Source organism: Halichoeres trimaculatus, unplaced genomic scaffold (genome assembly GCF_033239565.1).
Source record: "Halichoeres trimaculatus isolate MK-OKI-2021-1 unplaced genomic scaffold, fHalTri1.1 fHalTri1_scaffold_15, whole genome shotgun sequence".
In the NCBI taxonomy this organism is placed as follows: Eukaryota; Metazoa; Chordata; class Actinopteri; order Labriformes; family Labridae; genus Halichoeres; species Halichoeres trimaculatus.
Window position 1 is genome coordinate 8,156,308 of NW_027437193.1, and position 23,673 is coordinate 8,179,980.

Here is a 23,673-nt window from a genome sequence, read left to right on the forward strand (position 1 = left end):
GCCGTTAATTTGCGTCCCAATTGGTGTGCAAAAGCCTTTAGAGTTAAACTGAAGTAAAAAAATTTGGGGGTTTACAAAGTTAAAGAGGCCTGTCAGATGGGAACAGTATCAGTATCATCATGAACAAAAGCCCAGGTTCAGATTCAGGGCGTACACAGTTATGTGGATACATCCCCAACCACTTCACACCTGTGATTTTCTTCCTTCACTGGCCAATAGTCTGTTCAAACCTTGACTTCAACATTTTGTTGTTGGCTCTTGAAGCCCTTGACCAATTGGCACAGCCTTACCTCACTGAACTTACACATTTCTCACTCCAGCTAGAGCACCGTGGTCAACAAATAAGCTCCTCCTTGAAGTGTCTGAAACTCATCTTAAAACCAGGGGGGATCAAGCCTTTGTGGCAGCTGCCTTCAGCTTCAAATAAGAGCTGCCCTAACTCTCACTGTTGAAAACGGTTCTCTCTTTTCTTTAACCTGCCTTCTGAGGTGGTAAACAAAAAAATAACCTAAGAAACAACAATATTTTGAGCTTTAAGTTTTAAAATGTGAATTTATGGATATGAAAGCACTTGTAAAAGATTGAACCAGCCCCCTTACTGGCAAACTCAATTGTCTGATGTGATAACATACATTACTGTCCTGATGAGACTTAATGACCATCTGAAAGGTGATGTATGAGGGTTTATATCTGCTTCTGTCTTTCTTGTTCTAGCACTGTTAAGTGGCGTTTTTGCTTGTCTTTCCTGCCAAGTCTGCAGGTTATAAACGAGTCATACATGTCGCTGCACATTGCTGCTGCTGCTGTCACCTCTCGTGTTTGTCAGAGAAACTGTTTTCCTGTCGTTGTCATGCACGTCTGGCTGCTGGCTACTGTTCTGCTGCAGGACAAACACTTAGCGTGGAGATTTCTGTGTGTGTGTTCGTGCACGTGTATGTGTAAATGATTGACCTTCTCAGTGTATTTACACAGATTATCCATCTCAGGTCTTTTTTGTGCTTTTGTTTGTCTTGTGTTGCTGTGAGGCTACATCTGTCCATCTTTCAGTGTTTATAACTGGCTTCCTTTGCAGCACACACTCACACACATTCACATGCACACACACATACACATACACAAACACTGACAGGTGCATAGGACCCCAGGCTCATTTAGCTAATGGGCTGTTTGTCCTTGGTGGTAACAGGGGTGACCTGCAGATGAGATGGATGCTCTGGCGTAGAAGAGGGGCGTCGAATCTAGGGCAGTGTGTGTGAAGTGTGTAAGTGTGTGTTGGCCTCAATATGGGTCTTCTACCCTCTAACAAGTTAAAAACAGCTCTTGTACTCGCTCAGGTAATCCCCCTGCCATGTTGCTGCCTTCCTCCTCAACACATTTAAAATCCATTACAGTCAGAGCTGCAGATTGAAGCTGATGCTAAACGGAGCCGCTGTTCTGGATACAAACAGGCTGTTCACTTTATTGAGACACCCCCCTCCCTCCCCTCTGTGCTACTATTTCTCTTTCTGTGACTTGTGTGTCCTAATCTCAGAAGTTTCATTAGTTTTTTATTAGGTATCAGACCTTTCGATCACAAACACACCACTTATGGGGAAACTACTCTGCCTCGCCCAAAAAAAAGTCACACACTAATATTTTGTCGGACCACCTTTAGCTTTGCTTAAAGCACTCATTCACTGTGGTACCGTTTAAATAAGCTTCTGCAATGTCACAAGATTTATTTCTATCCAGTGTTGCATTAATTTTTCACCAAGATCTTGCATTGATGATATGGTTAAGCAGTTAATCCAATTGAAACCGACATCCCAATATGATGTAATGCAATTTTAAAATAGCAAAGGCTGCAATTAAAAAGAAAAAAGAGTTTCATGCACACAGACCTGGAGGAAATACAGTAACTTGTACAGAGATTCGCAATAGAATGACTGTGGCTGGCAGAGCCATACCCTACAGAAGAGAATAAGGGCCACTAAAAAAAGGGAAATTAAAAAAAAAAAAAAAAAAGGCGTCCAATTTTTTTTTACTATTTTTTATGAGAGAAAAGTAAGAATTCTAAGATTTTTTTTAAATATTTAAATTTTTTTACTTGTTTTCCAGTGGCTCTAATCTTCTTCCTTAATACCCTTTGATCACTTTGTTCTATGTAGTTATGTAGTTTGTTTCTCTTAATGACAACTGGTGGTCAGCCAAATTTCACAGTGTTCCTTTGTCTTTTTCAATTAAAAATTGCAAGAAAGAAATGTTTATATGTTGACAGTATCCTTTGTCATGTTGGTCATGCTATGGAATGACTCGGTGCTTCTGTATAGTGAATAATGCAGAAGATAAATGTCCCTCCCAAACAAAATCGCAGGCTAAATCGCAATTAGATTATTCTCCAAAATCAGTTAGCCCTAATTGATGATGGTAGAGTCTGATCGCTGTCAGTCAGCAATCAGTGAGGCTAACCGGAAAAAAAGGCTTCAATTAACTAGGGAACATAAAGATTGGGCTCTGGAGCAATGAAAGAAGGTCATGTGGTCTGATGAGTCCAGATTGACCCTGTTCCAGAGTGATGGGCCATTAGGGTAAGAAGAGAGGCAGATGAAGTGATCACCCATCATGCCTAGTGCCTACTGTCCAAGCCTGTGGGGGCAGTCTATGATCTGGGGTTGCTGCAGTTGGTCAGGTCTAGGTTCAGCAACAGTCTGTGCTCAAAGAATGAGGTCAGCTGACTACCTGAAGATACTGAATGACCAGGTTAGTCCATCAATGGAGTTTTTTCTTCCCTGATAGTGCGGACATATTCCAAGATGACAATGCCAGGATCCATTGGGCTCAAATTGTAAAGAGTGGTTCAGGAAAATCATTTTCACACATGGATTGGCCCCCAAAGAGTCCAGACCTTAAGCTCATTGAGAATCTTTGGGATGTGCTGGAGAAGGCTTTGCACAGCGGTCAGCCTCTACCATCATCAGTGAAGATCTTGGTGGGATGGAAATAAATCTTGTTACATTGCAGAAGCTTATCAAAACAATTCCACAGCAGTGTCATGGCACATTTTTTTTCATTTCATGTATTGTGTCATATAGTAGGGATTAAATTGCAGTTTAAAACTCAAAAGCCTGTCTTTTTTTAGTCTGCAGCTTCATCATTTATCTCTTTCACTTTGTTTACCTCTTCTTCTCGTCTGTCATTACGATACGCGAACCGCTGAAAGCAGTCACTCAGAGTCAGATGACAAGCTCCGTTTGAACTTAAAGATAGTCGTCGGCAGCAGCAGTTAAATCTCAGTCTAATGAGCGTTGGTCTGTAAAGCTCCGGCACATCCGCCTCTCATAACCAGAAGCCAGAAACCGTAGCTCCACCCGCCGCTGACCACAGGATACATATCGGATATAAATGATAGCCGAGTGAGTCCTCCTCAGCCTCCTGGAGCTATATTTGGCCAAAGTCTCTGGTTTTATTGCAGGTTTACAAACCAGAAACACATGTCTGAGTGGTTAGGCTGATTGAAGGATGGTTGATAGAAAGGATCAAAGAGAAAGAGATGGATGAGAGGATGAGCTGATGGAGCGTGTTTTTTAAAAGCAGCTTGTAAGACGATTTTTGATGTTTTTTGGGTGCAATTTTGTCTTTTCTAAACAAAACTTCAGGTCATTGATTGCCATTCAGCTGGTTATGGCCTGAAAAGATGACCTACAGTAGCCTGTGAGGCTCAGTTTCATTTTAAAGCATTAAAGGGTGTTCATGTAAAGTTTAATCTGAGTTTTACACAGGGAAATTTGGCCCTGAAATGACATTAATTTCTGACCTTGATAGATATTCCAGCGCTAAGATTGCTCATGAACAGATTTTTCCAACCCATCTGCACTTGTCTCACACTCTCACACACAAACACACACACACACACACACAAAATGGCAAGTGTGCCAGCTGAGCAGGATCGAAGCCTGCCTCGTCTCCTCCTCGTCATTCATCATGTCGCCCTTTTAATGACACCACCTGTGTCAACAGGAGTGTGTGTGTGTGTGTGTGTGTGTGTGTGTGTGTATGCGTGTGTGTGCACTCATGTTTACAGGCATGCTCAGATAACGTCACATCTGGCCTGGCAACACGAAAGCCCCTGCCCCCCATCACACACGCACACTTTCACATACACACACGCACACGGGACTGATGCCTCGGAGGGATTGTTGACCCTGGTCCACGCCTCATGTCGTCTCCGTCCTGCAGAGATCAGTCACTGTCCTGTAAACTCGTTCACGTCACTTTTTGACAGCAGAGGTGCGAGCTGCCAGCCGCCGTCTGACTGATGTGAGGCGACGCAGAGATTTTTCACCAGCAGTATTGACAGTGCGTGTGTGTGTGAGTGTGTTTGTGTGTGTGACTTTGGAGAAAACAGCTTGCCTACAAGAAGCGACAGTGACATAACAGCTGCGGCGCTTTCGCCCGCCGCTCTGTCTGAACTTTTATCAGGAGACGTTTCAGCACGGTGCTGCTCCCGCTCCGTGAACTTTCAGCTGATTTTTCCAAAGGTTTCATTCCATTATCCTTTGTTATCCTAGCATCTCCCCCTCAGCCGTCACCCAGCTGAACTCTGTGCCGTCTGATCTGTAACTTCACAGCCTCTGTTGCATAATGCTCTCTGCTCCTTCGTAACATCATTAGCAAAGTCCCTGAGTGCCCACACAGTCTCTGCAGTAAACTCTTATCACAACAAGCTGTGAGGCAAACTTGGCACATGCATGATTCAACAAGCTGTTTGACTGTGCTGCAGGTGGATGCCAAGAAGTAAACACAGAATTATATCTCAGACATAAAATGAACCATCTTCATTTCTCTTAAAGAAAAAAGAGACACGAAGGAAATCCAGACTCAGGATGAAGCAGCAGAGAAAGGAATCAGTTTTAACTTTCCAAATGAGACAAGCCAGCTTCATGTTTTAAGATATGATGATTCTTAAACACCTGATTCATAACGCAGCACAGCTTCATCACCACTACACTACAATGGTGACATGACCATGAAAAACAGAGACGTAAACACAACACAGCTGACGGTTTTATCACTAATAAGGTGTTACGTACGAATGCATGAATGAAAGTGTGAGAAATGAAACATCATCCTAAGAAGGTGTCAAAAAACAGCAGATGATGTTGGTGTAGGACTTTCTTTTGTGTAAGCAAGCACATTAACATGAAATCTAATACATCAGTTCCAGATGAGCGCCTTGTTCCCTGTCTGAGGAACCCTAATTGCAAAAAGTGGGATAGTTGTGTGAAATTTTGATGAAAAGGGTAGTGTTTTATAACAAGTAAGATCTTTGGGAAAAATTTAGACGCCGCTTGGTGAGAAGGATGTATTTAGTGCTAGAAAGAAAGCTCTTGAAATCACAGAAGACCCACCCTGTTCATTGCATTCAGGATTTGTGCTGTTTTCATCAAATCAGCATTTCAGACTGCTGCCAAAATGTTTATAAATGAGAATCCCATGAGAAATTAAATTACTTAGTTCAGGGTCTTTGAATGATGTCTTTTTTGAAAATGGGGTCTGTTTTGTGTTTTTAGTGTTAGGCAATTTCCCACTTTGTCACCAAAATACGCCGGAAAACACTGAAATCTTATCAAGTGTTTTTGTCTTATTTTCAGTAGGAAAAATCTTTTTTGACTTAGTATGAGCCACATTTACCTGACCAGTCCAAAAAAAGGCTTGTTTTAAGTTGTTTAAAGACAAAAATGAGGTCAGAAATTGGAATCGCTCATAACAAGTTAAAAAGTCTGCCGATGGAACAGGAGAAAAGTTACTTGTTTAAGAACATTATTCTAGTTTCAAGCAAAATTTTCTTATTCCTTTGGCAGATCTTTTTTTACTTGTGAAAGACAATTGAGACCTCATTTTTGTCTTTGAATAGCTTGACTAAACTTAGAAAAAATTAAGACATTTTTCTGAACCGATAAGTTGAATCTGGTTCATATCGAGTATACAATTTTTATTTCAAATAAGACAAAACACTTGATAGTTCCATACAGAAGGAGCAGCAGAATAAAATGCCTTTTTCCCTCTGTGAGGACAGTAGGGACATTCAGAGTCAGGAAGTCATTGGATCGTAGACTATAATGTGCATGGTTCCTGACAAGATGGATTTCAAGACAAGATGGGAGCAAACCAAGAAGGGCCTGGTTTCCTCTCTGCATGATGTTATTTTAACCTGCATTTGTGGATTCAATGAAAAACTGTGGTCTGACTTAAATGCACTTCCACCCATAGACTGTTAAAACTCGGACGTAGCATCCGTGGCGTCACCTGTCTGCAGATACAGCCACATTTGGTATGAGTCGGTTGTGAGTTTCATTTCGAGTAGCTACAGGGCGCCCGGCAGTCACGTAACCTGAGTTGTGTCTCTGATTGAACAATCAAACAATCCTAAAAACTTCTAAATCACAGAGTTAGAAAAAAAAATTCACTCACCGTACAGTGTGTGCCGATAGCGAAATCAGTGTTTCAGACCCAAGCTGTTTTTTGATACAGGCTGTGAATATGTTCTTTAATGCCATAAAAGTCTGTTTTAATGGCTGGGTGCGTATGTGGCCTCCAGTTTTTCTGCAGCCAGCCTCAAGTGGATTATCATTAATCACCAACTTTTAGCACTTCCGCACAGTCTTCATTTTTACTAACCCGATGTTGCCCCTTGCTTCCACCTCAAAGCCCAAAGATCTAACATTTTAGTTTTTGCTGTCATACCGTGACCCTTATGCACTAAGCTTTCTTCAGATTCTGGATATTTCAGTGATTTTATGAACTACAGATGATCAGATATCTAAATTCTTGGCAAAGAATGCACAGACTCTCACAAACTTCAGAGTCTCGACCTCTCTGGAGTGCCTTTTTTGTACCCAGTTATGTTACCAACATGTTGTCAATTAACCAAATATGTGTTGAGATGTTCATTCAGAAATGTTTTGTTTTTTTGTCATTTTTCCGACTTTGTTGAGAGGTGTTGCTGGCAAAAACTTAAGGATGGTTGTACATTTTTTACAAAACTAAAGACTTTGTCAGTTTGAAGAAAAGAAATGCCTTTGAAATACTTTAATTGTGGGGTTTTGGTGATTCCCCAAACCATCCATATCTGTTTGTATCATCATTTTGCAAAATACTTTAACTGTTCTGGGATATTTGGAATTATTTATGTGTAGGGAAAAAAAGAAGTCTAAAAAATACAAAAACCTGCTGATATTTGACTCCACACTGAAAACAGATCATGAGGCCACGGTTGAGCGCTTCATGTGGCGTTAGCATGTGTGTGCATTCGTATGTGTTTAATGAGCTAACAGCATTGTATTCGTCTGTGTCTGAGCACATCTGTGTGTGTTTTTGTTGTTTGTTGACCACGATGCGTCTCTGTAAACAGCCTCTCAATGTGTGCGACAGTCAATAACGTCCCCACCCCTCCAGTCACAACACAGACACAGACGGCTCCGGCAGGGGAGGGGACCAGTTGGTCTGATTAGAAGGAGATGACGTGTGTTTTGTCAATAAAACACAGGGTTATGTTCGGAGGAACAACGTCCCCAGTCATTGGATTTTAACATTGAATTGGTCTTTTATTACATTTTTGAACAGTTTGGTTGTTGAATCTGGATCCATTGAAGTGGTTTTGGTCATTTTGTGATACTGTCATGTGCTTCTCTTCAAACAGAGCTGAGAAAACAACTTCAGTAAGTGAAAACAGGGGAGTTTTCTGTCTTGTGATTCAATCCTGTGAATTTTCCTGTTGTTCAGGGGAATTTGGGGTTTAAGAATCTGTAAAAAGTAAATCTTTATTCCAACAAAATCAAAGCTGCCAAAGTTTAAGAAACCTAGAAAGGTCATAAACTGAAAGAATTTCCAAACTGTCCTTTTTTTTTGCAGCAGGAAAGCCAAAAAGGTCAGACTCAGCCTCACCAGGCAACAAAACTTCCTTTCAGAGATACTCTGGCAGATCGACCTCCATTCAGTCTGAAATATGTGCTGGAAACATCTTTATTTCTGTTTCAAAGCTCTCGAGCTGGTTCATCTTACAACCCAGCAAAAGTGTTAGAAACACCTCAGTGAGATCCCGAGTGAAAACAGTGTGTGACCAGCACTCTGACCTCTGACCCCTCAGAGTTCACACCTCTGTCTGAGCAGGAATCACTCACTCTGTCCAAACACGCTCTGACACCTTAGAAACTCATCCCTGTTTTCTCCTCCTCACAGGTCCAGAATGTTCCAGGAACTTTACGGCTCCCTGGGGGGTCATCAAGACCCCGGGCTTCCCCGAGAAGTACCCCAACAACCTGGAGTGCACCTTTATGATCTTTGCTCCCAAGATGTCTGAGATCGTGGTGGAGTTCGACAGCTTCGACATGGAGCCTGATACCACGCCGCCGCCTGGCGCCCTCTGCCGATACGACTGGCTGGAGATCTGGGATGGATTTCCTGCAGGTGAGGAGTCTGGATTTTGAAAAAATAGAGTATATGGGTAAAATGAAAAGCTTAGACTACATGTTTCACATCTTAAAGGAAGACACAAAAGAAGCATTAAAATCAATTTTTATGACATTAAGTGCTAAAATGTCAAGCTTGAGACTTGAATTTTAAGCATTTTGGAGTTTACATGAATTAAATTGCAGATTTAAAACCTTATTTTTTTGTTTTGGTTATGTATGGGTTCTGAAAACCACCAAATATTGGAGCCAAGACTTTTTTTATTAAAGATGCTATGAGGAGGATCTGTCTTAATTGCACTCCCTCGCCAGCTTGGGAGTCTTTGCACACTGTCATACATTACTTTTAACGAGGCGTGTGTTTGTTTTGGAATTAAATGGAGATCGGATTGAAACAAATTTTCTTTGTTCAAGACAACTTTTTACTAGATATAATGTGCCGAGGTAAGGTATTTAAAAGTACAGTTACGTGGTGCTACGGTTTGAAATGTGACAACAAGCAGATGTAGCAGCCGGCTATATGTAGTGCTATCGGCGGCCCGGTTCTCCGACATATCTGTAGGCTTACGTGACAACTAGTAAACACTGTCAGTAAATCCAGGTTAGCTATGTCCTGCCAGTCATCTACCAAGCAGAGCTAACGTAACCTCAATCTTCATTTTATTTATAGACTCTCAAGTTTGAACAGATCACTGCAGAATAACTGCTGACTGTGGGTTGGAATGGACATTATCACAAACAGTTTAGCCCCATGTTTAGAGGCTAATTAGCCTTTAGCTTGGTCTGTATCACATTCCTGTTTAGCTTTCTTCTGTTCTTCTGTCCTTTTTCTGTCTGACAGACTCCTGTATCCACCATCCCTACAAAATTAATCACAGAAATCATTTTTAGCAGAGGAAAACACAGATCTCTGTGTTTTATCTCTTCTCACTACTAAACTTCATCAGCTGGCATGGTGTTGTCATAGAGACCTAGACCTGCCGTAAATCAATCCTGTCCTGGTCAGCCCGATTGGGAAGCTAAGAAGTAGCAATTTGAAATAACCTCTAACCAGGAGTATTGTTGATGATAATCTCATTTTAAAGTGTGGATTACGATCAAGCATCTATCTAGAAACGGGACTTTTTTAAAGATCACTTTCAAACTCACAGCCACTTTAACAGCCCATGAGCAGCAACACAGAAAAGGCACACAGAAACATCTATTTTGATATAGAATGAATTTCTTGAAGTTTTATACATCATGTGACCCTGTCTCAGACACAAATGTGAACATTCAAGGAAAACAATACAAATCCAGTTCAGAACATTCGATACAGAAGTATTGAATGCGTTTTTTTCGTCTGCAAAGCTTTGTTTTTTAACTCTTAGGTCTTTTTTTCTGCCATGCGCTCCATTCCTGTAAACACAGGGTAACAGCTGTGGGGAAAATATAAGATAAACTTTAAAAATAGATGCATTAGCAGCATTGGGGACTGTAAATAAGGAAGGGGGAAATGTCAGACACAAAAATACATGAGGAGAAGCAACAGGACCGCTTCTCCACAGGTGGAGAGCGAGAGCAGGGAAGCTGCAGAGGGTAAATATGCAGAGCTTTGAAAGCAGCGGAGAAAAGAGGAGGATGAAAGATGCGGGAGACGTCCTCTCCCGGCAGAGGTTGACAGAGAACAGACAGAGACACTGACAGAGACAGGCGGGGGTGAGGGGAGGGGAGGAGAACAAAGGATGGATGCTTTCCCTGCAGGTGGGACCGGCTCAGATTGAGAGATGGAGACGAAAGAGAAAGCGGAGGTGAGAAGAGTGTCAGAGATAAGAGGGAGATGTGGGCTGAGGGGAAGAGAGCTTGGCAGGTATGAGGGATATGCATTTTTACTTGTCTGGATTTTAAAGGGAGGATGTGTTTTGCATTTCCAGAGATATTTTATCACATCACTGCAAGCGTGGTGTTTGCAGAATCCTTGATGTAAAGTTGTATTTTGGGGTTTAAGAGCTCCAGGAGAAGATTCAGAGGCTGTTTTGGGAACTTACAGCCACCTTGGCATCGCCTCAGTTACTTCATTTAATCTTCTGAAATATTAGCATCTCACAGACACTCACAGTGGATAATAATCAGAGCGTCTCAGCTGTTACTCATTCATGTTAATTTCTTCTTAAAACTCGGCCTCCTGTGCACACATGGACGCTTCATGTCCTGAGAAAACTCCTCCACAGATTGCTCATTGTTCCTCCACCAAATCATAATTTCTCTGCATGACGGGGACGCATCCTGCTCCCCCCTCTCTTCACGCTCCGTCCCGTCCATTTGGACGCTGGTTCCCCGGCTCCCATTGTTGTCTAATTAGCCGTACAGCGTGCAGATAATGGTGGGCGAGACATACCTTGGACAGGCCTGAGTGGGCTGCCAGGATGCCCACAATACTCGCTGCTGCTGCCCAAAGCATCGCCTGATGACTGCCAGGGAGGAGACTGGCATGGGAACATGAGGGACACAGAGACTGGCACAGGTAGACAGACAGTGACACACACTTTAAAGACGTGCCAGCATACACAACATGCCAGCGCTCCTCCTGTCAAATGATCAGTGTGTGTTTGTGTGCAGTGGAGTGTGTCTGTGTGTGAAATATGTTGGTGTGTGAAGCTGTGAAGCCCCGTGTTTGCAGACTGAACATGTGTGTCGGTGCAGATAACAAAGCATCTCTGCAGCAGGGTGAAGACCAGGATGTAGTTTTTCATCTCATCAAACACATTGGCAGTGTTCACAAGAACACCAAACAGTCCCATCATGCACTGCTGTTGTTTTTGTTTATCTTTGAAGCTCTTAATCTGTTCTTCAAAGGAAATCATTTAACTCTAGAGGGATTTAATCCCACTAACCTCACACTATTATCTCTCTTTGTCGAATTCTTCTTCTGAAAGAATCTGGTGGTTATTGACGGTTAATTTTCTTCATGAAATACATTTTTTCACACAACTGTTTGCAGAATAAATTCACAGCCTAAGACAGGCATTGCTCTGTAAGTTGGTAGATGTGTTTTGGAAAAATTGTAGGAAACCTAACAGAGTATTTCATGAAGACTATGAGTAGGCTTAACATGAACATCACAAATCTAGGGCATATCTAGGGTTAAGGCATAATAAAAGTCTGATCTAGCAAACAAAGAGTGTCAGGACAAGATGTTAGTTAACAAGATGTTAGTCCTTTCTGGTCCTAACAAAGTTTTTTCTTGTTGGTTGACCAATCAGAGCTAAAATCACTCTGCACGCACTAAAGTCACAAGTAAAATCAAACAAAATAGTGAAGTGAAAGAAGCTCAATAAGCTCTAAATGTGACTAATAAGACAGAGAAAAAGTTTGTTGAGCTCTGGCATCAACACCCCTGCCTTTATCAATCAATCAGTTTGATTTTAGTGGTAGGCTCTGTAAGGCAATTGTAATTACTGTGTGTACAAGATAATTCTGGAAAATAAATGTGATTAAATGGGCAGGGGACTGATTATTGTAACATTGTTGCTCTTTTGGCAAAAAAATGTGTACTTTTTTTTCTATTTCTCATTTGCAAATGTTTAAGATAAATAAAAATCAAATCAATTTTTAATCTTATTGATTAAAGGCTTTGTAATTAATTAATTAATTGCAATTAATCACATTTTAATCGCATATCAATATTTGACAAAACATTGAATCAATGAATATCCAGATTCATAAGCTTAAATAACATTTGTTTTTAGTCAAACATACGTTTTAATTGTCAAGTGCAGTTCAAGAAACATTACTGCATCTTGTGTAGGGATGGGAACTGAATTAGGTACTTTTATGGGTACTGACCAAATTATGTCTGTACCACCAGGTACTGATTCACGTCAAATGGAATAATACCATGTTTTGGTGCCTAAACACATCCTTGTGATTGTGAGGAAGTGGAAGAGAAGGCGATTTCCCATACTGGACCTGAACTCAGCATTGCAAGTTCATATATTGAGAAATGAATGTGTTAAATTGAAAAACATTGAGATTTTATTATTGAACAAATTTAAAACTACTCATACTTTACTTACTAAAGTGTACCAGGTATTGGTACCATATTGTTTCAAATGTGAAAGGTACCCCATCCCTAATTTTTGTGTAGGCAATGTTTGTAATCTGAGTTTTTGAAGACTTTTTGTGAACTTGAGGGTGGCACTGCATGCTCATATTCAGACTCGCTCTGTCATCTATGCTTGCTGCTACCATATACAGTCTATGGCTGCTACATGTCAAGCAATGAGGCGATAACAGAGGCTAGAGTTGCTCTAGTGATATGCAAACTCTCATCGTCTCATCAATAGTAGTGTTTGTCATCAGCCTGGTCTTAACTGGACACTTGCCAAATTGGAGGGGGGGGATCACTTTGATCTGTGATCACCTCATCTGAGCAGCTTACTGTTGGGTGTCACAGCTGATGAAAGTCTGTTATCGTCAACTCATGACTTAAGTTATGTAATCACAAAAATAAGAATAGTCATTATCATTAATAAAGGGAGCAATTACCTGGTGAGAAAATCAACAATAAAACTAGTTATACAATCTGAAGCCTCATTATACTTTGATTACTGCTCAGGAAGATGTGAAGTGAAACAGAACAAAAGGCTTAATAAAATCCAGCTCTGCCCAGTCTGTAAAAATCTATACCTTAACTTACTGCAAATAGAAATGACAGATGTTAAAACACGTTAAAGCAGTGATGGAAGTGATCCTTGCAAACCCCTTTACTGTATCACTCACACTCATATCGTACTGTTTGTTCATACAGATTAAATTCTGTAATGAATCTCTGTTAGCAGGCTGCTGCTTTCAGATAGGATGATTTCCTACAGAAATGTAAATGCAGCTGTATTGCTTGAGGGATTTTTTCATTTTCCAGCTGATAACATCGACAGCAGACAGCCGTCCAGAGAAACCATTTCACAGCACGTCTGATAAGGCTGAAATAATTCAAAGTGTAATCCGTCACAGATTAGCGACTACCTGCTTTAAACTGTAACTGATAAACATAATCCAGCAGATTACCAAAGCGCTGCATCCCAGTGTGATAGATGTTATTATGCTTCCTGTTATTCTGCCCCTGAAGCATCATTTCTGTAACATGTATGACTTCGCCGTGGACTGGATGTTCCCTCGGTGCGTCCTCGAGAGGCTTCAGATACAGTATCGCTCAGAAACAGGAGGCAGCACAGGCCTGGCATTGTTTCTCTCAGATAAGAACAGGATGAAATGGGCAGAAAAGTGTGGGCAGGCAGCGACGTCAGCACTCACAGTGTGGAGACATGAGACAGTCTGTCATCTGTGTGCTGCGTGTAAGAAAATCCTGTTTTTATAGAGGATGTTAGCTCCTCTTTGTGCCTCACGTGTTTGATTATTGGAGTTCAGTCACAGAAAGATTCATTCAGTCATTAGCAGTCATCGAAAACCAGTCTCACCACAGTTAACGAGAAGTTTTCAGCGTATCCAAGACTCTTCTTTCAGTCTGATCATCCACATCGAATTATCTTTACAGGCTGTATATATTCACATCACTTTAACTGTCTATAACTGGCCTCCAGAAACACAAGGAGATGTCCTTTCAGGCTACAATTGGTCAAGGTGTTTCTAACTTCAGATGCTTTAATAGAGTTGAAAGGTTGATTATTGTGCAGCTAAAGGATTATTTACATCTCTGCTCACTTTATCTGGAATATAGCAATGATTCCCAGAAGCTTCACAATGTGGTACTTAAAGGAGACGTAAAGTCAGTTCTAACACTTTATACACTTACAGGTATTAGGTGTTGCAGACTTAAAAGTGGAGGCTGATAGATATAAAAATGATGCTACATTGAAAGTTAAAGTACAAATTCAAAACTGTGTGCAAAGTAAAATAAAAGGCAACAAAATGATGGCAAGGTTCGACAGCACACAATCCAAAGTGTTAAAGAAACTCCCACGGTGCCAATTGTGCATCAAATAAGACCTGGCAAGGAAAAGAAGTGAAAATGCAGTTTTCTAAAAAAAAAAAAAAAAAAAAAAAAAAAGTTACAGCACTTTAAAAGATTTAAAAATAAACAAAAACAAAAAAGAACACACAAACTGTTCTTCAAACAAAGACGCAGAGACACAACACTTATATGGAAAAACCAAGCTGCAAACTTGACCTCTGAGCATGATTTTCTAAAACCCGTAGTTCCTTTTGTGTCCACTAGAGGTTGGCCCCCAAAAGCTCCTGGAGGCTCATACACACCCATTCAAAAAGTTAAACTTTAGAGCAAAATTAAACAGGTTTACAGCTTTGTTCAAAACATGTTTTTGTGATCTGAATGTTTGATTTTATTACCACACACACTGTACCTGGAGATTTCTTTATATAGCTTGACTGATGAGAGGGTGTGATGTAGCTGTTAGTAAGGAAGCTGAAGCCCTGTTTCCACCAAGTGGGTCAGTTTGGTTTGTCTCAGTCTAGCACGCATTTGTTACGTTTCCACTGACTAATCCTTGGACAGATACCTAAATAACTGAGACAAGGTGTCCCACTTTTTTGGACCCTTTTGTTGGGGTGCCAGACTAAACTGATCCAATCCCAGAAGGTGGAACTACAACACTGCAGACTGTTGATTGTTCAAAAGAATTGTCATTTACTGCTTGTTCTGAAATAAAGCTTGATTGTGCTTAATAACAAAAAGCCACATGAACATCACAAAGACGATGAATTGGTGGATGTCTTCCATCATTGCTCTTTGTTTACTGTGTTGCGTTTTTCTTCTTCATTGCATTTATTAACAGGGTACACTGTGTCACGCTGCTATGTAACTGATGTGGCTATTGGCATCTGGCTTACATGCCGCCTACCAAGAGGGGCCACGGTTGGCAGTGCAAACAGGATCAGTCTTAACTGATCCAACCCATACCAAACCGTACTGATCTAAACCAGACTGCTTGGTGGAAAGAGCTTTAATGTCGCCTCAGCGTAACTGTTTTGCCTCTTATAAGGTCAAATAAATTTTAGATTGAGTCAAAATTCCAAATGATGATCACTGTTTTATATTTGTTAAGCACAGTTTAAGGAATAGAGAAACAAGATGAGAGCAGAAAGGGTGCTGGCATGGTCTAGCTGTGAGGTATCACTTGAGTACAACCTGCAGTCTTTAAAGAAAACATACAATGGACTGACAATGAGCACCTCTACTTCAACTTGAGCAAAATCTAATCCAAGAAAATGAAAGTCTGATAAGTAGACTCAAAGCAGACGACAGCTCAAACTAAAACAAAAAAACTTGAACAAAAAACTCTTAAAAGCTCTCAAACATGCTGATGGATCTATGAGAAAGAAGGTTCCTGAGGACAACGAAAGCCTCTTCACCACAACCTTGCTGCCCTGTGAGTGTCTCTGTTAGAGAGCCTCTGCACTACCTGCCCCTCTCAATCACCTCCTCCTCCTCCTTATATACCGAGAGCACTCAGGTGGAGGGATGAAGGAGACCAGAGACAAAGGAGAGAAGGACCCGGGCTTCACGTAACACCATGCAATAATTAGCTGAAGTTATGCAAACATGTCCACTGTGTAAAAGTGGAGTTTGTGTGATGACTCTCTGCAGCACTAACCAAAAGAACCAGCACCTTCAAGGGTTCAGTTACCTTATTTGTCCTCCTGATGGGCAGAAAAGTTTTTGAGGATCCTGGAAATACCTGCAAGAACTGCAATGAGAGTTGTAAACCACCTCCAGGGCTTTCCACAGACTGCAGGGATTTATCTCTCTGAAAAATGGAGGCTGAGCTCTGTGACTTGAATGTAATGTGTCGGATGTTAGAGTGGAGAAAAGTGGAAGGGAGTGTGTGAAGGTCTGGACTTCTCTTTTTCTTTCGCCAGGAGTAAACTCAGAGCCAGTTTCCCAACTTTTTTTCCCCACAGAACATAACTGAGACAGATCGTTCTTTTCATTTGTTTTTCAGTCCTTGTAAAGCACTAAAATATGCCTGAAATTAACATAAGCATGTCACTTTTGGGGTTGAAAGAATCGATAGCTCAGAGTTTAACAGAGTTGTGAAAATGAAAGTCAAAAGGTTAATAAAAAATAAAGTTTTTGACCGACAGACCTGCTGTAAAGTTGTTTTCTTTCCCGTATCTGATGACTTTTTATGTGAAGGTTATAAATAGTGTTTATATAACACAATAAGTTGTGGGAATGAGGTTTTTGCCACCTGCCATATCGCCTTTATTTCCATCCAAAAGGTGCCACATCACTCATAAGAAGTGAGAGATTGGTGCTGACAGGATATCAGTATCTATTTGTGTTTGTCTGCCGACTTTGAACACAACAGACAGGAGGAAAATAAGGCTTCAAGTTTCGGGTGCTTTTAACCCAAATTTGACGTTTTCAGACATGAGTTGTGCGTCAAAAAACAAGTCCTTCATCTGTGTGTTTTAGCCCAAAGTCACGAAACGTTTCCCAGGGTGGCGAGGGCAGAGGAGGACAAAGTGAATAATAAAAGGCACTCAGAAGTTGATGAGTGATGAAGCTGACATTTTCTTTTTTTCTTCACCTCCCCTGCTCCATCTCTCACTCCCTTTGTGTCTTCACTGCTTTCATCCTCACCCTCCCCCTCTTTTTACTCATTTCTCTTATTCTGACCTCCTTTCCTCTGCCCCCCTCCTCCTCCTCCTCCTCTTCCTCTTCCTCTTCCCACAGTGGGTCCCCACATTGGCAGGTACTGCGGCCAGACGTCTCCAGGCCGTGTGATCTCCTACACGGGCATCCTGTCCATGACCATCACCACAGACAACGCCATCGCCAGGGAGGGCTTCTCTGCCAACTACACCATCCGGGAGAGGAGCCTCCCCCCAGGACACGAGGATGAGGGTGAGTAGCTGTGTCAGTATAAGGAGGGGTGTGTGTGTGGAAAGAGAAAGAGAAAGAGTAATTTCCTCATTGCTTCTCTGTCACATTTAAACCATACAGTACAAAATGAACAGTCATCCCATCTAAAGTGGTGTCTGTTTACTCCCATCCTGAAAATGCTAGTTTTAGCCCCACAGACCACTCCAGACTCGCGCACATTAAATTTGCAGCTCCTGTCCTGCGTTTGACTGAGCAAGCCAGGTCGGATAAACCTGCTGACGCTCCCAATTTAGGGGGGATTCTCCTGCTTTGTAACCCTGTCTCTCGCTCCACTCCCAACTTGTTATTTCTCCCGATTAACCCCTTGTTTTTTAGTTTACTCCTGTCATCTCTAATATCTTTTAAGTCAAAACAAGTCAGCTTCTTGAGCCTTACATCAAACCTCGTAAAGCATCCACCCCTCTCCCTCCAGTTGGTTTGATCCAAAGACGCTGCAGGAGATCCTCTCTGACTGCAGGTTACACAGACGCACACAGGTAGCTGTGTGATATTTGTTGCTGAAAAATTTACTTTAGCATCAGCTCTTTGTTAAAAGATGTGTCAAGATGATTAATCTCATCATTACTCGTGTGTCTGCCGCTTTTCCCCACATTTTATTTGCAGCTCCTCACAGCTTGGTCAGGTACATAGTAATGTGCCACATTTCACTGTCAATAACGATAACGGCGGTACAACTTTTGAAACAGTCATTAATTAGATTACCCGTTACTGGAAAAAGTAACGCCATTGGTAATGTGGTTAGTTCTAACGACGTTATTCCCAACACCGGTGAATACACTTCGCAGAAGCTGGTCTGTATGTAGCTTTTGACCTTTGACCTATGTGCTAATACATAACCCGTTTTTCCACCAAGCAATCTGGTTTGGTTTAGTGCAGTTTGGCACGGTTCAGTACAGTTAAGCCTGATCCCATTTATGTTTCCACAGCAAACTGTGCCCTCTCATGGTAGGCAGTGTGTAAGCTGGATGCTGCAAGCCCCAGCTGTTAAATAATAGCGTGACGCCATAGCAGCGCGATGCAGTTTACCACGCTAATAAATCCAATGAAGTAGAAAAATGGGACTAAGTAAACTGCAGTGGTGTAGCCCCAGTGGATCAGTTTAGTCTGGCATCCATATGAAAGGGTCCTAAAAAGTGGGACAGCTCGTTTCGGTCATTTGGGGATCTGTCCCAGGATAAGTCGGTTTAAAACGCCACAAAATGCGCACCGTACCAAGTAGGGCTTGCGGGGTTTTTTTTAGCCAAATTGCAAATACGATTTAGCATGCATATTTTTGGGGGGGATGTTTATCTTCTGCATTGTTCACTTTACACAAGTTTTAAGTCATTTTATAGTATGACTAACCAACAAAAGATACTGTTAGCATTTAAACAAGTCTTTTTTGCATTTTTTAATTGAAAAAGCTTGGTGGAAACGCAGCTATACATGAGTAGAAGAAGAACTTTGGCTGATTGTATTGACAAAAAAGCATGCTGGGAAATAAATAAATAAAGATGCACTTTTTTGTTAAGTCCATTCACACATGCACAAAACGCCTCAAAATATTCAAAATTCCCAGGTTGGGCTGCATGTGTAAACACAAACAGCTGAAACATTCACTCAATCTTTACACTGTTTTTTTCTGGTCAGTCCTTCTTAAATTTCTCAGAATGTGAAGATATGAGAAGACATAACCATGGCAAGCGAGTTGGTGTGGTTCATGTGGCTTATATCATTCAACGGGTGTAAATATAGCAGAGCCACACAAAACAGGATGAATACAGAGGAAGAAAGGTTTTTAGACAAAATGAATCTATTGCTGGTCTTAACTCTTCTCTGCCTGGGTAAAAACACATTACAGGATATTTATTTTTCTTACCCTCTTGAAGTCTTTGTGTGGTCAAGCACCTGAACAGAGTTAATTGTTTGAGTGTGCTCCCATTTTGCCTCCCTGTAGATATAAACCAGCTCAGCGATCTGTTCCTGATCTAAAGTTTGACTCAGACCTGCTGAAATTTAAACTATCATAATCTGAATCTGACTTTGCAGCAGTGAAATGTAGTCTTATCTCATAGCATGTCGTAAACATGTGATCTGCTTCTCATTAAACACAGTATTTTATCAGTTTGACCTACATTATGTTTTTATCTTCCCCCAGTCAACAATCCTGATTGATTTCACGCAGAAGGATGTTATAACAGGATGTTTCTGAAGCTTAGTTGTTGATCAGTTTTTTTTTTTTATGTGTTTGAGTCCATATGTTCCCTTAAAAGGAAAAAGCCTTGTGACCCAGATTGAACGCCTGTAGAGATTTATGCAATGTTGGCCCGTATGGTTTTTGCACTCTCGTAACCTCAACCCCGCTGACCCCCGTTCAGGAATGCAAATGTGCGTTTAGAGGTTGGTTTAGATAAGGTCCCACAGTAGCTGACAGTGGCACCAGGGGAAAATACAGCATGATAATCACTTTTGAATTTTTCAACTGATGTTTAAAAACAAAAACATCAGTCAACTGCTCAGTTTTCTGTAAGATTTATGTGTCAAGTTGCCCTTTTAAATGCCAAAAGTCTGTCAGAATTCATGATGGTTGCACTTTAAGGTTGAGATATCTGAAAAAACTGACAAAGAAACATTTTTTCCTGATTTCTTCCATACATTTTCCAGCCTTTTGTCCCTTTCATTTAGCGAATAACATGCTGGGTAATTTGCATTTTATATTTGATGCCACATCAAAGAAGGCGCTGGACTGTGAAACGTCCCTGAATAACACGTGTATGTAGGTTTCTCCAGGGGGGGTCAATGTAATTATCTTCTGTTTTTCTGTTCTGTTGTTTGTTATTGCTCTGGGCAGAAGATGTGGGTGCTGGATGGTTGCATGCATGTGTGTGTGTGTGTGTTTTCTGTTGTTGATTATGAGTGTTCATGACAAGGTGGTAAAACATGGATGCAGTCTGTATGTATCAAACATGTCAGTGCTGCATGTGTGTGTATGGGAGAGATAAATCGGTCCCTCTAGTCTTAACTGGAATGGCTGGGAGCAGCACTGGTGTTAGACAAAGCTCTAATTATGTTAGCTTTAGTGGCACACACACTCTCACACACACACTCACACAGACACAATTACTTTGCCTTCAGACCCCCGTCTAAGCTCAGCAGATTGAATTAAAGCCTCTCGCCAAACCAAATCACATTATCTTTTCTCCAAATTTTACAACCACTCTGATGGCCATAAGCCTGTAATTCCCAGCCAAGGGTACTTGTAGGCTGCTTTGGCAGGTGCCAGAGGGTATATGGAAAGATTTTAACTCAAGTAATGGAGAAGAAATAGACATTTTCTTTCCTCTGTCCTCCTCTTTTGTAAGAAAAGGGGGTCTATTTAGGTAAAATTGCTTAAAGATAAGCATGGGAAGTGGATAGTTTAAATTGTAAAAACCACTGAATAATTACAGTGATATTTTGAGTGATGAAAAACCAAATAGTTTTTACAAATGACCTTAAAGGGACAAAACTGAAACAGTTATTGAGTGTGCTATGGATTCACTATTAAAATCGTTAGCTAAAACTAACATTTGTATGCTAAAATGATCTTGAAGCCACAATGCTGGACACAAAGCTAGCTTGATAATGTTTTTTTTTACTTTAAAATGTTTTCAAAACGTAACTTATAAACAGAGAAACAGTAGTACTTTTTGGCTAGCTAGCAATACTAGCTATGTAGGCTATCAGCTAAAGAGTTTAAATATCTAGCTAAAAGTGACTTAACTAATTCAATTTTCTAAACAAAGATAAATAGCTGTAGTTTTTTTTTTTTTTGCTAAAAGTAGTGTTTTAGAATATAATACCAGCTTAATAGATGTTGAAATACTGAAGTTAAGTCCATTAATATCTAGAACAAAAAACCAAAACAGTGAATGCTAAAAAAGCTTGAACAACAATTGATTTATTGAAAGTCTAAATCTGTAGCATAAGGTAATAAGTAGTTTAAATGATTAGACTGCAGTAAAAAGTTTGCCAAGTGAATCCTAAATCATTAAAATAATGAGCACCAATTCACACGAATTAGTGAACGGTAGTTCGTTGACATATTTAGCTAGTTTAGATAGATGCCAAATTGCTGGTACATTTAGCCAAAGTAAGAAATGCATAGTTATTACATTATTAGCAAACTTAGAATTTTTCCTTAGGTAGTAAAAGTGTCTAGAAAAAATGAAAAACACATTTCTAGCATATTTAATCAGTTTGATACAAACTGAAGAAATAAAAAATAGCTTGATGACATTTGTAGCATCTTTCAAAGTACCCAGCCTACAAAGGATCCAGTGTTAGCCAGAGTTATCCACTGAGGCTGAACTAAAATGAGACTTCTGGTCTAACCTGGTTCCCTGCTCTTAACCTCTGCTCCCAAGCAACGCTGCTAACCTCAAACTATACCAGAAGCAACATAATGTAGCGTATCATTTTAGCGGTTATTTTAAGTCATTTTTAGCATTTTTATCTGGTTAAACAAATAGCTTACCTTTAATAATTGTACTACTTAGAGGTATATGTGTTGTTTATCTGGTTTAACTGGCACATACTGAAACACGGGATGTGTTTCACCAGGAAGCATCCCATGTATCCTTCCTCAAGCACATTTGAAGAAGCTGACTTCATCTGTCTTTAAATTGGTCTTTTAAAAGATGTAGCCCCTGAGTTTGGACGCAGCTAATGATAGATGATTGTTAACCAGTTAAAAAGTTCAGCTCAAAGTAATTGATAAATGGTAGAGACAGCCATTAATGCTGTCACAGAATATTTGGTAAAAGCTGACAAAAAGTAGGAATGACCATCTTTGGAGAGAGGATTCAGGACCCTGTGGATAGTGAGAGACACTGATAGGTTTGCCCTACAGGATTCTGGGGTTACATCAGAAAAAACATGGCCGGGAACCATAAACAACATTTTTATCTCCAAGCAGAGTCCTCTCTAACAGCCTCTGCAAAATCAAACTCTGTTCCCCTGCGGTGAATTTATAGTTTTCTCCTGCTTTGTCTCAGTCAGCACCGCTAGAAATGGCCTCCAGCTGGGCCTTTGATCAACAGACTGATCTGTGGCTGCATCAGTTTACATCCTTTTCTTTTTCTTCGGATGGAGAGGTAGGAGGACAGGGTTGAAGTTTGTCCCGCATGCCTGCTGTGAGGGAGACGTGAAGGTTGCCTCATGAATAGAAATGAGGAAAGAAAAGAGGAGTTTGTCGACAGAAAGCTGGTGTGAAATTTGTGATGTGACAGAAATGTTGAGGACCAAAAACAACTTACTGAGTCGTTAGTGATGTTGCAAATAAACTTTCTCCCCCTGATTTATTTGTGCGGCTTGGTATGATGTAAGTGTGTTTGTGTCAGTCTGGCAGACCTTGTGTCTCCAGACAGCCCTCCCACACGCACACAAACACTCAAGTTTCCTCTAGTCCCCCCACTCCCTCTTCCTTCCCCATGCTCCCCTGCTGTTACAGAGTGGACACTGCAGACATGAATTGAGAGCTTGTTCGAAAGCTGTTTTGAAAACGGTTTCATAACCTAACAGAGCGTCCAAAGAGGAGAGCCTTGTCCTGAAGAGAAAAATACGTCGTCATGTCATCAGCAAAAATCTGAATCAACAACAAAGACGTACAGAATTATCATACGCGGATGTTCTGGGGAAAGATTTGGCGTCGAAAAGCTTTTGCAGGCTCGCCGAATGCATGGAGAATCAGGAAAGCTTTGCTGAAAGGCTCGTCTGAGGACAACCCTATGAATAATCCATGTTATTACCGTGCTCACAACAAAACTGCAGGTTGTTTTTGAGATTCAAATGAGGTCCGGTGATAAATTCGGTGTGTTTCTGCTATAAAAGTCTGCACATAAACTCAGAGTGTGAATGTATGAACACTGTTCAATGGCCAGTGTCACCACACAGCCTCTGAAGTGTCTCCACAGGAGCTTTTTGAAATCACTCCTGTGACTGAGAGCTCAGCAGGGAGCGGGGGCAAACACTTCAAAATGAGCTTTTTCTCCTTTATGAATTCAACCTGAGGAGCGTCTTTCAGGACCCAGACCCCAGAGTTCAAAGATATATTCAACCATTAGCAGAGACAACACAGGGTGGAAAAAAAAAACAAAATTCAGCTCATCCAGCTAATGATGTGTATAATAAAGCTATTATAGTCATATTAAAGGAGCACTGAGGATGACTGGAACAAACATTTCTCTCTTGACCTGACTAAAAAGAGGGCAGCGGAGTGTTGCAGCCATGGATTTCACATCAGTGACTCAGCAATTAACCATTTAATTGAAAAGTTTGAACTCCAAAAAGTTTTGTTCAGAG

General features: G+C 40.9%; 1 protein-coding gene across 1 annotated transcript in view; it reads left to right on the forward strand.

Annotated features, from left to right (window-relative positions):
- Positions 1 to 23,673, forward strand: part of LOC141804136 (neuropilin-1a-like) — a 115,100-nt gene that overhangs the window by 39,637 nt on the left and 51,790 nt on the right. The window contains exons 4-5 of the mRNA XM_074688433.1: positions 8,218 to 8,445; positions 17,143 to 17,313. Of these exons, the coding sequence (XP_074544534.1) occupies positions 8,218 to 8,445; positions 17,143 to 17,313 (399 nt within the window). The remainder of the gene's footprint in view (positions 1 to 8,217; positions 8,446 to 17,142; positions 17,314 to 23,673) is intronic.